The 16,688-nt window shown below is 34.4% G+C and overlaps 1 protein-coding gene across 1 annotated transcript; it reads right to left on the reverse strand.

The window, feature by feature from the left end:
• Positions 1-8,227: 8,227 nt before the first annotated feature.
• On the reverse strand, positions 8,228-12,505 carry LOC107466651 (malate dehydrogenase [NADP], chloroplastic). The gene is made up of 14 exons (XM_052254638.1): positions 12,132-12,505; positions 11,922-12,012; positions 11,329-11,415; positions 10,588-10,672; positions 10,176-10,357; positions 10,018-10,088; positions 9,847-9,937; positions 9,665-9,739; positions 9,479-9,580; positions 9,262-9,384; positions 9,090-9,158; positions 8,939-9,007; positions 8,794-8,847; positions 8,228-8,578 (listed from the first exon to the last, which is right to left on the reverse strand). The coding sequence occupies exons 1-14, from the start codon at positions 12,290-12,292 to the stop codon at positions 8,525-8,527; spliced, it is 1,314 nt and encodes a 437-aa protein (XP_052110598.1). The 5' UTR covers positions 12,293-12,505; the 3' UTR covers positions 8,228-8,524.
• Between the last annotated feature and the right edge of the window lie 4,183 nt (positions 12,506-16,688).

The raw sequence follows: 16,688 nt of genomic DNA on the forward strand, positions 1-16,688 counted from the left end.
TGCTGGTATAGTGGCTACATTAGGGGGTGCAGCGTTTGTTATAGTGTTCCTAGCAGGTGTTGGACTAACCAAGTTATTCTGCATCAATTTGTCCATTCATAAAAACAGATCCAAGATTTTGGAACAACAAGGTAACATAAATCACATTGTATACCTCATCAGGCTGACTTTGTGGATGGTTTTGAGTGAGGTCTTCCTCATCTGCCACATGTGCAGCGTGTGAAGCCTCCATGGTCTCCTCCCAGTTACCTTCTTGCTCCCTAGCTTCTTCCTCATCAAGATCTAGTTCTTCAGCTCCTCTTCCAGTTCCTTTCTCAGGACAAGTTCTGCTATTATGTCCAGACTTACAAAGAGGACATAAGTAAGGTAAATCAGCATTCATCAAATTTACAAATGGCAAATCAAATGTAAAGTAAATAGATATTAATATTACTGACCCTCTTGCAGATTTGGCATGTTATCTGTCTGTATTTTTTCTTGGCCTTGTATTGGCTCCCAGAGCTTTGCTCAGTGCTATCCTTTCTCCTCTTCTTGGTAGGTCTGCTAATAGGCCTCTTGTATGGAGGGGGCAGACATGGCAGCCCTTCGTGATGTTTCCAGTACTCTTGACTTGGTATACTGCTAATGTGAAACTAGTAAGTCCTATTATATGCCTCGATGGTGAGCTTGTGATGGACATAGTCTTCAGGCTTTTCATTCTTTCTCTGGATTGCTGCAATACCATGACAACATGGTAGTCCAGTCAGCTGCCATTTTCTGCATGAGCATGTCCTCTCTCGTGTATTGACTCTCACTCTATGTTGCCACTTTGTTACCTCAAACTGATTGTGCTCATCATCACCACACCATTGTGCTTCCCAGTAGTTAGCTTGTCTTTTCTCTTTCTCTAGCCTACTGACTTGTACAGGGGCTAGCTGTCCAGTGTAAGCCATTAGTGAGTCCTTGTGAGTTGCCATTATCTTCATAATATAGAACCTAAGCTCCTCAAGCATTGTCAAAATGCTCTTCCCCTGCAGACCCACAATTGTTGAATTAAATGACTCACAGTTATTGCTTGTCAAACTATCTACCTTTGGCCATTCTGAAAACTTAGATCTCGACCATTGTTCTTGTTCAAAATTGGACAAATACTCCCATGCTTGTTTGTTGATCTGTTTTACAATTGCCATTGCATCATTGAACTCTTGATCAGTAGTTACTTTTGCACATTGCCAAAATGCTGCCTTAAGTTTCTTATCCTTCCATCTCTTGTTCAGATTTCTCCACATATGCATACAACAAAATCTGTGCTTGACCCCCAGCATCATGTCCTGCAATGCTGGTATTAATCCCTGCATTGAATGGTAACCACAATTAATTAGGAGACATTAGAAAAGTTACTTCTAGAAACACACAAGAATTCAAATACAACAGTCATAGTGCACATCACCTTCTGCTGGTCCGACATAAAAACCCAACCATTACATACAAGAATTCAAATACAACAATCATAGTGCACATCACCTTCTGCTGGTCTGACATAAAAATCCAACCATTCTCATTATAGTCCCCTATGTCAGTGTGCAACTCCTCCAGAAAGAATCTCCAATTTTCCCTAGTTTCTGCATCAACAACCCCCATACGCTATTGGAAAAAGTTGACTATTCGCGTCCTGACCAACAACAGTTAGTAATTGCCCTCCAAAGTAGCCTTTCAAAAACGTCCCATCCAAAACTATAAAGGGTCTACACCCTGCTTTAAATCCATTCTTGCAAGCAGCCAAACAGATGTACAAGTTCCTAAACCTAGGCAACCCCTCTGGCTTTGGAGTAGTCCCCATGTTGGCTCTTGAACCAGGATTAACCTTCATGATTTCGTTCAGATAGTCTCTAAGCCTTAGGTATTGATCTTTCTTTGTTCCCTCAATAACTTCTTTGGCCTTCTCCATAGCCCTATACATCATCCTCTCATTAACTGATATGTCATACTCCACTTTAAACCACTCCTGTGCCTTCCTCTGCAGCATATTGGGATGGATTCTGAGCTTTGGCACCAGTTCCTCAGCAACCCAAGAACAACTAACTGACTTACTATTGTTGCTTCTGGGACATGTATATTCGTCCACAAATGTCTTTATCTGAAAGGATGCTGGGTAGTTGGTCCTGGCACAGTAGCATAACCAAGGGCAGTCGGGGTCACAGCAAATCACCCTACACCTCTTCTTCTCATTCTTCAGATAGAATACTTGTCTCCCAATTTGTATGTTATACTTCTGCACTGCTGCTTTGAATTGGTCCATGGTCTCGAACTCCATATTCAACTAGAGTTATTTTCCCATATGACGTGTTGGGATTATGTTGAGGAAATACAGGTTCCTCTTCATCGTCAGATGCAGGAGGGCTACAGAGTTCTTCAGACTCATATTGGTACATCTCAGGTTCACTTTCACCATCTTCTCTATTCGGGTTAGGCACCTCTACCCTTGGTGCTTCATCCTCCTTTCCATGTACAATTCTTTGCCCAGACGGTTGAGGCCTTGGATGATTTCTCCTTGTGTTGGTTCTCCCAGTTGTTTATGTTACATTATCTATTGCATAATCATTTGAGATACATGAGAATTGATGCAATTCTTATTCACATAGCATCTAACACAAAAAAAAAAACAAAAAAGAACTTTACCTGTTGGATTTTCTGTAACAGGTTCCTTTTGGCTCAACTCATCCACAACTGGTTCTCCAAAATCAAAACCTTCATTCAGATCATTAACATCATCAGCATTGGTCTCGTATGTGGGTTCATTTACCGCTTTAGCTTCTCGAGTATCACTCTCAGGAACCTCATTTTCGGAAGCTCTTCTTTCTCGGGATAAACCACTAGGTGGTTGTCTTGGATGCCTCTTTGTAACCTTCTTAACACCCATCTGTGGAGCTGATGCTCCTTCAGTTCCTTTCTCCTCATTAGCAGCTTCTTCTCCTGCACCACTCTCACCTTTGTTCGACTCCTTTACATCACGAGTGGCCTCATTTACAACCTCCTTCACAGTCTCCTTCACAACAACACTCAAAGCCATATTCAATTCATTACTCTCAGCTATGGTCTCATTCACACCTTCATTCTCCTTCTCATTAACCTCGTTCACATTATCACCACTAGGATTGGGGTGATCAAAATATAGGTGTACAGTGTTGTCATTCTTCATCGCACTCTCACACATCCTCATCACTTCAGCATCTGTACTAAGCACTCTAAGACCCTTACCTAAGTCTAAACCAGGTTCTAGCCAGTACACCACATTGTATCCAGGGTAACCCAAGTCTAGAAATAACCCCTCAACAAAAAATAAATTACATGTCTCCACATTCATCCTGTGTATCTCAGTTACCAAACCTCCATCGTATATCACATTACCGTCCCCACCCCTTTTCAAGGCACCCATGTGATGATAAACAAACGTAACTAGACGATCCATCTAAAAAAGGATTTACAAGCACAGAAAACAAACAACAAACATGGCTCACTACTAAAACAATCAAAATGATCATAATGCTGTCCACAAAAGCCACATAAATGAGAGGATGGAATGAAGGCGAACTTACCTCCTCGTAGGTTTCTTCCTAACGAAGAATGGAGTCACGATGATGCCACTAGCAAACCCTCACACTTGACCCTCGGACTTTGACAATGTCTCTCACCTCGTTTTCCTTCTTTTTCACGCCAAGATCACAGAGCAACGTCTCTCCCTCTTTACTTGACCTTTCAGTTTTACTCCTGGTGAAACACTAAGTCACAGTATGTAACCAACTAGTTACATCACTTGTTAATTGGGGATTAGGGCAAAGACCTCTGATTTGGGAGCCAAATCAATTTCAATTAATTTAATTTCCACCTAGGCTAACAAATTAGTTAATTGAAAATTACAACTCAAATAAAATATGTTTTGTCAGCAAAATCTGGCCTCCAGGTCAGCATTGTCCTCACCGGAGCTTTGGTCCGGCAAGCACATGGACACGCTTGTCAGTTTTTAGAATTTTTTAGGTACCTTTTTGTCAATTACAATAGTCAGGTACCGAAATGTCAGTGTTTTAATCTTTCGGGTACTGATTTGGTCATTACCTCTTCATATTTTCATAATTCTTATTAGGAGAAAAAAAATCAAACAAAGAAGAAAAAATACATAATATTGTAAAATCAATAGAAAGAGAAGGAGAAAAACAATGCAGCAACAACAACCGTAATAAAAAATGATGATGAAGATGAAACACGCGAAGAAAAAGGAGAAAAAATGCAAAGAAGAATTAGTAGAAGAAGGAAGAGGAGGGGGAGGAGGAGGAACGCGAAGTACACTATAGAAACCGTTGAGTATCGCGCGTGTTAACACACTCGTATGGGTGAGCGTCCTTTTTGTTGGGTTTGACCCAACTTATATGATTTGTAAACCAAAATTTGCACTTAAAAAAGAGGGAGGGGCAGGGGATTGAAGACTTGTTTTATTATATTTAAAATTTTAGATTTAAGTTATTATTAAATACGAGTAAAACATTTAATTAAACCAAGTACCAACTTATATTACACAAAAATCCCAAAATAAATAACGTTATATATATGTTTTCATTCATATTTCTATATAAATCGAGTTGATTGAATTCAATTTATATATTTTAATACTAAATCGAATCAATATGATTTGAATTATTAAGGTTTTATGTAAATCGATGTGAATAGATTCGATTTATTTAGGAATGAAATTTAGAATGTAGTAAATCAATAGTAAATTGAATTAATTTGATTCGATTTTCTAGATATGTTATATCAATAGTAAATTAAATCTAGTTAATTCGATTTACTATTTGTACATATTTTTGACATTTACAAGTTAATTGTTTATTCTATATTAACTTTAAAACATAAATGTCAATAAAAAATATTCCCATTTGGATTTAAATAAAATATCAAAAAAATTAAAACAAATAATAATAAAAATTCAAATTTTATGTTTTAGTTCAAATTTAAAAAAATCTACATTTTTACAAATTTACAAATTCAAAACGGAACAATATTTATACAATATTTAAGAGTTAAAACTTATATTTTTCAGAGTCAGAAATAACAGATAGTTATACAATATAAAAAAATTAACTATATTTACACAATATATAATTTGAAAAATAATTAAAATACTATATCAATTAAATTATCATTAAATTTGTAAAATTAAGTATAAAACTTATACTTTTTTGACGTAATGTCATCAATATAGTTATACTAAAATATTATATTAATATAATTATACAATATAAAATGTTATATTTAGTATAATATAGTTGATTTTTTTATATTGTATAATTATTTGTTATTATTATTTCTGATTTTGAAAAATCTAAGTTTTAACTCCTATGCCACTTTGGAGTTTGGAAGGCTATACTTTATATTAAATTTTTCAACATCAAAAATTTCGATAATGATTCCTTAGATGTTGATGAGTCAAAGGATGATTTTTAACAATTTTTTAGAAATTGTTTATTGCTCCGTTTTAAATTTATAAGTTTGTAAAAATGTATATTTTCTAGAATTTGAACTAAAACACAATTTGAATTTCTATTTTTATTCGTTTTGATTTTTTTGATATTTTATTTGAATCTAAATGGGGTATTTTTCTTATGACATTTATGTTTTAAAGTTAATATATAATAAATAATTACTTGTAAGCATAGTTGTCAGAACCGAAACGGTGATCGAACCGGTCAAGCTACTGGTTCACTGGTTTATTGATTCAACCGATAAATCACTGGTTGAACCGATAAAATCGGTCTCACGTAAATATAAAATATAAAATAGTTAAAAGCTTAAAATTAAAATTTGAAATACATATCTTCACTAACATTTTATGAAGAATCAAGTCTCAACTTCTAAAAATAACTAATATAAAGAAACCATAAAATTTATCAGTAATACTACAATAGTATTTGAATTTGACATAATAAAAAAATAATTAATTCACAAAGTCTATCATCTAACTATATTTATATTAATAATGGTATATAATTAAAATATAATTAATTTGAAAAATAGAAAAAACAAAAATTAAATTAATTTAGATATTTATGTATAATATATAATTAGTATTTGTCAAATATAATACTTAGAAGCACAATGGCTGAGTGACAAGTAGAGATTGCTTTTGCTCCAAGGTTCTTGGTTCAAAACCTGGTGGAGACATTTTAAAAAAATTTTCAAGCAGACCGATTCAGTTAGACCGGTTAGCACCGATTCTCGTCGATTTTGACCGGTTTGATCCGATTCTTATCGGTTCACATCGGTTTTCTTCCTTAAATGGTCTAAGGAGTAAACCGAACCAGATTAAAATTTGGTTCACCGGTTTTCTAGTTGAACCGGCCGGTTTAATTTGGTTTTTACAACTATGCTTGTAAATGTCAATAATCTGTAGAAGTAATAAATCGAATTAACTAGATTCGATTTACTATATATACTGCAGAGGTAATAAATCGAGTAAAACTTAGATTTTTCAGAGTCAGAAATAACAAATAGTTATACATATAAAAAAATTAACTATATTTATATAATATAGAATTTGAAAAATAATTAAAATACTATATCAATTAAATTATCATTAAATTTGTAAAATTAAGTATAAAACTTATACTTTTTTGACGTAATGTCATCAATATAGTTATACTAAAATATTATATTAATATAATTATACAATATAAAATGTTATATTTAGTATAATATAGTTGATTTTTTTATATTGTATAATTATATGTTATTGTTATTTTTAATTCTAAAAAATCTAAGTTTTAACTCCTATGTCACTTTGGAGTTTGTAAGGCTATACTTTATATTAAATTTTTCAACATCAAAAGTTTCGATAATGATTCCTTGGATGTTGATGAGTTAAAGGATGATTTTTAACGATTTTTTAAAAATTGTTTATTGCTCCGTTTTAAATTTATAAGTTTGTAAAAATGTAGATTTTCTGGAATTTGAACTAAAACACAATTTGAATTTCTATTTTTATTCGTTTTGATTTTTTTGATATTATATTTGAATCCAAATGGGGTATTTTTCTTATTGACATTTATGTTTTAAAGTTAATATAGAATAAATGATTAACTTGTAAACATAGTTGTCAGAACCGAACCGGTGATCAAACCGGTCAAGCTACTGATTCACTGGTTTATTGGTTCAACCGATAAATCACTGGGATAAAATCGGTCTCACGTAAATATAAAATATAAAATAGTTAAAAACTTCAAATTAAAATTTGAAATACATATCTTCACTAACATTTTATGAAGAATCAAGTCTCAACTTCTAAAAATAACTAATATAAAGAAACCATAAAATTTATCAGTAATACTACAATAGTATCTTAATTTGACACAATAAGAAAATAATTAATTCACAAAGTCTATCATCTAACTATATTTATATTAATAATGGTATATAACTAAAATATAATTAATTTAAAAAATAGAGAAAACAAAAATTAAATTAATTTAGATATTTATATATATTATATAATTAGTATTTGTCAAACATAATACTTAGAAGTGTAATGGCTGAGTGACAAGTGGAGGTTGCTTTTGCTCCAAGGTTCTTGGTAAATCGAATCTATTAACATCGATTTACATGAAACCTTACTAATTCGAATCATATTAATTCGATTTAGTATTAGAATATATAAATCGAATTCAATTAATTAGATTTATATAAAAATACGAATGGAGACATACATGTAACATTATTGGTTTTGAGACTTTTGTGTAATATAGGTTGGTACTTGGTTTAATTAAGTGTTTTACCTAACGAAACAATGTTGTTTTCAATTATGATAATGTATCCCAAATGGAAATACAGTTTTTAAGAAAACAATTAATTACAGCTCGCCTCATAGTTGACCAACAATTCAACAAGAGAACAAAAATTAAGAAATTAAAGTTTAGAGACAAAACAATAATGATGGAAGAAGTAAAAGAAATGTCTCCATGCTATAATTCGGTTCGGGTTGGGAAAATTATTTTTACTGATCTAATTATACATTTTATTCTGTTTGATAAAGTTATTTTATGTTGTTTCATGTTTGTATAAAAGAATTCTATATAATATAGAACAATCTTTAACTTGACAAAATTCTATAATCACTAGCATTTTTAACAAATTATTCAATGAAAGAAAAAACAAAAGAATGTGGAGTGTGTCTACAAAATGCTTAATGACTAAGGAAGAGTAGTGTGTCTAAAACGGGAATATATACTTATATAGTAGCATCTTCTTCATTAATTCTGCTCAACAAAGATGCATCATATAATATATATAGATCTAAGTTCCACAACATCCTAATCACATTCACATGATTGAGCTTCATGGTTCTAAAATCAAATGTATGTTCTCTTTTCTTTTCAAAAACTCAATACCCTTGTACATAAAATTTGTGCGCTCTAATTCCAGAACTAGCATTATTGTACATCAATTAGTGTGAATTTATTTCAATATCTGCTTTGTAGCATACATGGGATCTGACCTCTTACATTTCTCCTGGAAGCATTGTATCACCAGGTAGATCACAAACAGCAATTCCCTGAAAACACACACCAACCAATATCATCATAAGTCACCATAGTGATCACATGTCATAGACACGTTTTATTTGTCATCCAATGATGGAAAAGTATGTGTCGATTCGCATTGTGTACGGCGGACAAGAATGCATGCTTTAGTATTTGTAGTTACCTAACAGAATCTAGGTGTACGTGATAAAATGAGTACACAAATCGTTTCGCTCGAGATGCTTACCTCGCCTGTTAGGTGAGCCACACATCTCTTCTCAGCCAATAGTTCAGCTTCAGTCTGCATAAAAATCACATGCTCAATGCTCCTCCCTATGTGAGTAACAATGTAACATTTAAACTGCATTTTAACTTATCAGTTTCACACTTGCCTTGGCTATTCGATTTCGGAGGTAGTCATCAAAGATTACATCCTTGACAAGTACATAATCACCATCTCCCTAAAAAACAGAATCTTTTGTTAGAAGAAGAGCAAAAACAACTTGAGAAATTGAGAATGAAGAACAGATTACAAGCACTTACGTTTGATCGGCATGGCATACTAAAAACAATACCTTCAGCTATTCCGTAAGGATTTCCATCAGTATATACCTGGTATTGAAAAAGAGAAAATTTCATTTTAACTGCAAATTCCTGCATATAATTTTATGCATCATGGAGGAACAAGGAGGTCATTAAACTAATAGTAACTTACACCAGTGGAAAACCAATCACCCTTGGGAGTAGGAGTGATTAAAGCTCGTATGGCATCAACGATTGAGACAGCAGTTGATGCAGCCGACGATCTTCCCCATTTCTGAATAAGCACACCACCTCTCTGCCAACCAAACATATCCCTATCAGCTTTACCTTGAAGAAATTATATCTTGTGTTCTACATAGTTAACTACAAATGTTAGTTACAAATTTTACCTTTTGAACCTTTTCAGTGAACTCTTCTTCCAACCATTTACGATCCTTAATCACATCTATGACGGGCATACCATCGATTTTGGCATTTAAGAAGTCGGGGACCTGTTAACAGTTTAACATCTCATCATAAAGGAGAATTAAAGATACTCAGTTCATGCACAACATTCCAATATATCCTTTAAATACCTGAGTAGTTGAGTGGTTGCCCCAGATTGTCACGTTTGACACTTTATCATAGAAAACACCTGCCTTGAGGGCCAGCTGTGCATTTATTTGAAACAATGCAAAAATATTGATTTTTCTGCTGTAAAGCATTTTTTGAAAAAAATAAAACAGAAAAGCCCCTAATGTTTATAGCTTTTGTTTACCTGACATTTAGCTCTGTTCTCATCTAAGCGAGTTAAGGCATGGAAATTTTTTGCAGGAATGTTAGGAGCATTTTTCATGCATATTAATGCACTGCATTGAAAAGGAGGGAAATCAGTAAAATCAAGCATAATATGCAACAACAATTTTATCAATGAAACAAAGGAGCTTACTTTGTATTGCAAGGGTTTCCGACAACTATAACTTTGACATTGCGAGATGCCACAGCATTTAGTGCCCTTCCCTGTTGAATACATGATAATCTTGGTATCTTGAACTATATTTTAGCATAAAGCAATGAATAAGGCCTAGATTTTCAACCATTTTTTACCTGTTCGGCAAAAATTTGCCCATTTATGTCTAACAAGTCAGCACGCTCCATTCCGGGACCTCGAGGCTTTGCACCTATTAGCAATGCCCATTCTGCATCTTGGAACACCTCGTAAGGATCAATACCAATACTCACCTCTCTCAGCAACGGAAACAAAGAATCCTCCAGTTCCATTGCAACACCTGCATTTTGAATTGGAACATTTAGATAGAAAAGGATCTGTGATATACTATGTCAACAACATTAAGGAGAATTTTGTTTCAGCTTAAAGCATTTTTAAATTTAAGACTCAATAATAACCTTCAATCGGCTAGATGTTCGGTATTTCAGAGCTACAAATAATATGTGCTACAAACTATTCCTATTTCCAATCCATAGCAAATATCAAGTTTCCTAAACATAGGAAGTGTACCTTCAAGAGCTTGTAATGATCTTTCCGATCCCAATAGTTTCAGCGCAATAGGTTGATCTGGACCAAAAACCTCCCCAGAAGCAAGCTGAGACAACAAAAATAAAAGCTCAGATTCAGGGTGACTAAATTGCATGAACATTAAAGGTAACTGTTCTCTCATAAAATAAAATTTCCATGTATATGCAAAGACAAAATCCTCCATTTTGACAGTTATAACATAAACAATTCCTAGAAACAAAACTCTAACTAAATCACCAATTTAGCTTTTTCGTGCTTGATTTATTTTCTATTGTTGGTAACAACAGAGAAAGAAGAATGCGGTGTCTCTAGCTAAAAGATGATTATATGAAGATTAGAAGAACAATATTCAAACGCAAAGGATGCACACTACAAATTATGGCAGTGAGTAAATTCCTTAAGTGAATGTGTAAAGGAAAGATTGTGGAGTCCAAAGAGACTCACAACAAATTCAGTACAATGAACAAGATAGAAAAACATTTATGAGGCTATGATTCTAGTTTCCAATCACTTGAAAAATCCTAAGCTGAGACTACTGACATATTGTCTCCCTAGATTAGGTCGGCTACATGAATCAGATGACGCCATAATGCTCTATCATAGATCATATCCGTGTTTAACCCATTCATATATAAATAATAATTAAATTCAGATAAGAAATAGATAAGTTTGGAGTTAATGTGCTTAACCGACATGGCACGAATTCAAGTCCAAGATATTCACCTTGAAAAGTAGATGATTGGAAATCATTCCAGCAGCACCTGAGACTGCAATGTTAATTAATTTCTTCCAGGATTTTGTCTCTTCTTCCTGCCAACACATGCCAATTGTTTCAAGATATATTTAATTTAGATTAATAAATTTAACTGTAAGCATGTAAAAGTAAAAGTCATTAAACTTTCACATGGACATAGGTTTATTCTCTCCCCTCCATCAAAGTACTCATAAGAAGACATGGCCTCAATCCAGTAAGTAAGGTAAGAGTTTCAATACCCTAAATGAGTGGACAGCAACCAAGAGAAGGCACTATTATATTCTTCTCATGTACTTATCCGGTGTTGGTGATCTGTGATCTCCAATTAGATCAAGAAAATTGAAGACTAATCCATTTGAAGTGATAAGAGGAATACTAACTAAGTTAAAATTGTGGCTCCAAAATTACCAAACAAGCCTCACAGCAAAACTCATAAATCATGCAATGAGCCTACTCGAAACATGCACAAAACCTACAATTCGGATTCAAGAAAAAGATGAAAAATAGAACAACAAAGCATATGTACGGAATAAAGAAGAAATGGGAAGGGGTTACTACTCACAGCCTTCAAATCATAGGTGAGGCAGAAAACTCCATAGCAATCAGATTTAGACTTTGGCTCTTGAATTTGCACAGCTGGAGCCTGCACCTGACTGAGAATTGAAGAAAAGAAAAAAAAAAGAAATGGAAAATTCAGTTAAACCCCAAAAGAAAAAAAAAAACGATCAAAGCTGAACGCATGAAGAAAAACGGAACGATCAAAGTTGCTTACTTTTGTGTAACAGAACAAGAAATCCTTGCATGTTGTTGGGTCCTGTGAAGAGTTGGAAAATCACAGTGTTGGTGTTTGGGGACACTCCTTGATAGAAATGAGAGCTGGGAAGAGTGAAAATGAGTCTTTGTGAAAGCTGAGTTCAACTCTGCCACAGCCATAGCAGCAGAGGCAAAGGAAGAGAAACACAAGAATCCGAGAAGAAGAAAGTGTGTAAAGAAATAATCTTTCTGGTTCTGGGGCACAGAAAAAGCAAGAATTTTCAAATGGGTATGTGTGTGTGTGTGTGTGTGTGTGTGTGTGTGATGAGAGAATGAGGAAAAGAAAGAGATAATTTTCAGTTGTTGTTACAAAGTGGAGGGAGAAAACCAGAAAGACGAAGACGGTTAAAAGGGATTTAAAGGATTGATTTGAAATACAAATATAAGGCTAAGGGAATGACACATGTCTAGCATCTCACTGTAAACACTATCCACAACAACAAACCGATTTGGATTAAAGGGTCTCTCTCTCTTTCTTTTATTATTATTATGATCAATTATTGGATAGATAGACTTATGTGGAAAATAAAATAGGCTTACGCGTTAATTTTGCAATTTATTCAGATTGATCAGATTAGATATGATATTTTGATGGTACATACATAGTTTCGCCACTGTAAGAATATATGCTCTTTTGTGTAACTATGTATGGACTTGGATCAGTAGCTTTAGAGTAAATATCCATAATGGTCTTTGAGATTTGAGTTGTTACTTAACGTAGTTTTTAAGATTTCAGTTGTATTATTGTAATCCTCTAGATATGTCTTCGGGCACCATAATAGTCCCTGGACAGTTTTTCGGTGATGAGTCATCATCAAAATGTTGACGTGGCCTCATTTTACCACGCTGGATGGTGCCAACGGCTAGTTGAACTGGCACAGTTTCAATTTATACCCAATGTGATCCCTCCCTCTATATTTAACCCTAAATTCTCAAATGTTCAGTATGTTAATTTCTTTTTTTCTTCATCGTTGTTTTCTCATTCTTGTTGTTGCTGTTGTTCCTAGAGCTGGACGTGAATATCCATGATGGGTGGTGGAAGCACTAGAGCTGAAAACTCTATTAGTTCACCATGCAGTGGCCATCGGACGAAAATGCAAAGCAGGAGTAGAAGATCCGAGGTGCCAGAATGGTGCGGTTGCGGCTGCCGGCCAGTTCTCAGGTGGTCTGGGACAGATTCAAACCCAAATAAACCATTTTTTTATTGTCCCAATTATAATGTGAGTTATCAGTATTACTTGTGTTGTTATGATTACTCCTACCTACCTGACTATTTTTCTCTTGTTCTTCTTCCCTGAAGCTTGAGCACGTTATATGTTTGCTTGATTACAGACAAGTGGAAAGAGATGGTGTGGGCTTTTTGTGTGGACAGATACTGGGCAGGATGAACCAGTTGAGAAACCAGAATCTTATGGAGATAATCATGAAGTGAAGATGAACTTTGATTGGAGGCTTGGGAGATTAGAAGAAGATGTCCGAAATAAAAAATTGGTTAACCAATTGTTGGTATTAGTTGTGTCTGTATTGATTGTGTTAATTGTTATCCTGTATTGTAAAGCCTGAGTTAAAAGAGTTGGTGGTGTGTACCATGTATTCATTGAATGAACAATATGTAAAAAAATGATAACATGATTATGGTATTAGAAACTGTTGAATGGTGTTTGTTGATGGAATGTAAACTTGAATAACTCAATTAATTAAAACATTAAAAATATGCTAAAAATGGTAGCATAAGTGATTGAAAACTAGCCAGCACTATATTAATATAATGGTTCAAACTTAAAAAATAAGTGTATTAAGATAATGGTTCAACTTAACACAGTTAGTCACATAACACAAAGGGCAGCCAACTAACATGAGCATGTTAAACAAAGTTACTTCAAAAGGGAGGACTTTACATCAAAACATAAAGGATTGTTTTTTCCTTATGTAGTATTTGTCTAGCAAAAAGTATTAAATTCAACACACAAAGCCCTATACATATTAAGCTAAAGTCTTCAATTCTTCTTTCTTGGAGCCCTTAAATTCTGGAGTTAGGATGAACTTCATGTAATTGACAAGTCTTATTGCAGTTCCTGAACTAACACCCTGCATAAGATTCACTGGGACAGAAGTTGCTAGTGGAGAGGATCTTCTCCTTGGTGATAAATTTGAAGGCCTTTTTATTCCATGATCCTAGATAGAAAAAATTTACATTACACATAAATGATGATTCACTTGAATCACAAAAAATTTAAGAAATGCAAATAGAAAGTTACCTTTTGAGAATCTTCTACATCAGAAGTAGTTGACTAAGATATATCTATCTCTACAGGTTGTGCATCAGAAGTGGCTGGTGCAATCTCAGTAGACTGCACAAGAGGATTGTCTTCTCCATCACGTTGGTCACCATCATCTTGAGGCTGCTAAAGTTGTTGCTCAGATGCAGGCGCATCTCTTTCATTTTTCTTCTTCTTATCAATCTCAACAGCAGCAGCAGCAACTACAGTAGTTGTAGCAGCCACAACAACATCACAAGCTCTCTTCTTCTTACAACTTCTCTTTGTATGTTCTTTATCACCACAAAAACTGCAAGTAAAGGAAACCAACTGCCTCTTTAGATTAACATTATCTTCATTGTTATTCTGAGGCTTGGGATCAGCTTTAAACTTTTTAGATCCTCCACCACCCTTCTCATCAGCATCCTTCCGTCTTTTCATCTGTAGTTTTTCAGGTTTCCTCTTTATTTTTGGTACATGTGGCCTGTTACATTCTTCTGCATGCTCCCATAATGATTGTCCAGGAATTGGATTAATATAATGATTATATGTTTTCCTGTATGACTCCATTGTTAGCAAGCGGTGACAAAAGTCTTCTGGTGACTTGTTAACCGAGACAGTGCAGCACATGCATGCACACAAGGAATACTTGCATACAAACAACAGCCACAACAACCATGGATTTTAGTCATATACCATTAATCAGATTATTACTATAGCACAAAAACAATTATTATAGCAATGCAAATAACCTGTAAGCATCCAAAATTGGTAAGTACATAGTCTTTTTCCTAAGTCCACCACATGATTAGCTGGGTGTCCATGCACCTCAAACTTTTCGTATCTGTTGTTCCCTGTTCAAATAGGCTTCCAATTCTTAGATTCTTTTCTAACTTTCTCCAGTCGACTCTTTATAACCGGTGTGAGCACTCCAGTGTGATTGTTTAGTTTTACCTTGTTCTTGGCTATGGTCTGCATTAGGAACATTCGAACCTCCTCCAACAATGTTATAATGGGTTTGGCTCTTGCATCCTTGATTTTTGCGTTGAACACCTCGTATGCATTGTTACAAATGCTATCCAACTTCGACTTATGGCTAAATGCACTTCTAGTCCATCCATAAGAACTGAATTAGACAAATTATATATTACACAGGACAATTGCAGCAGAAGTATTTATAGTATTGTCTACATTACAAGTCATTGCAGTATTCACTCATATAACAGACATCAACAGATAAGAATTTTATCAAACAGAACACTGATGACCATGAAACAGAGTATTATTTTCAAACAGAGCATGACCATAATATAACAGAGCATCTCATGAAACCCCAACCTAATCAAATCATAGAACCATAGTAATAGAAAAAAAAATATATAATTCCAACCACACTCACAACATAAGCATATACAAAAACCATTATGCATTGCAAAAAAAGAATAAAAAAAATTTACCTTTACAAATGGCAGAACCTCTTGTTTCTGACGCAGGAGGAAACGAACAATGAAGTGAAATTTGATTTTGATGTTTTCTGAGTGCAAGAATTTCAACCTCACCAATGGAACTGTAAGAAAGTAACAGAGCATTATTTTCAAACAGAGCATGACCATAATCAAACAAAGCATCTCATAAAATCCCAACCTAATCAAACCCTAGAACCATAGTAATAGAAAAAAAACCTTAATTCCAACCACACTTACAACACCAGCATATAAAAAAACCACCATGCATTGCAAAAAAAGAATTAAAAAAATTTTACCTTCACAAATGGCAGAACCTCTTCTTCCTGATGCAGGAGGAAACGAACGAAGAAGTAAAACTTAATTTTGATGTCTTATGAGTGCAAGAATTTCAACCTCACCAATCGAACCCTAAGGTAGTGGCATTCATGAAGAGAGGAGGAAGAAGAAGAAGAAAAGAAGAAGACATAGGGTGGAAGTGGAGAAGACAAATGAAGGGAGGATGTGTTTTTTATCAATCCCGTTTCATATTTTTATTTTGGGTCAAACGACGACGCCTTTACCATATTGGGGCGCCAACCCAAAACGCCAACGTTTTGGCTCTCCAATGTGGCAGACACATTAGATCGTCGGTCATGACTCAGCAACGAAAAACTGTCCAATGACTATTATGGTGCCCGGAGCCATATCTGGAGGATTACAATGGTGCAATTGAAATTTCAGGGACCACATTGGGTAACGACCCGAATATCAAGAACTATTATGGGGATTTACTCGTAGCTCTATGGACTGCTA

The sequence above is a fragment of the Arachis duranensis genome, chromosome 9 (assembly GCF_000817695.3).
Source record: "Arachis duranensis cultivar V14167 chromosome 9, aradu.V14167.gnm2.J7QH, whole genome shotgun sequence".
Lineage (NCBI taxonomy): Eukaryota > Viridiplantae > Streptophyta > Magnoliopsida > Fabales > Fabaceae > Arachis > Arachis duranensis.

Bases quoted from the DNA above. Each gene is read 5' to 3' on its own strand.
- LOC107466651 (XM_052254638.1), bottom strand. From the start codon at position 12,292: ATGGCTGTGGCAGAGTTGAACTCAGCTTTCACAAAGACTCATTTTCAC. The intron at 12,013-12,131 runs GTAAGCAACTTT...TTCAATTCTCAG, and splicing joins TCTTGTTCTGTTACACAAAA to TCAGGTGCAGGCTCCAGCTG. The intron at 8,579-8,793 runs GTAAGCATCTCG...GTGTGTTTTCAG, and splicing joins TGGCTCACCTAACAGGCGAG to GGAATTGCTGTTTGTGATCT.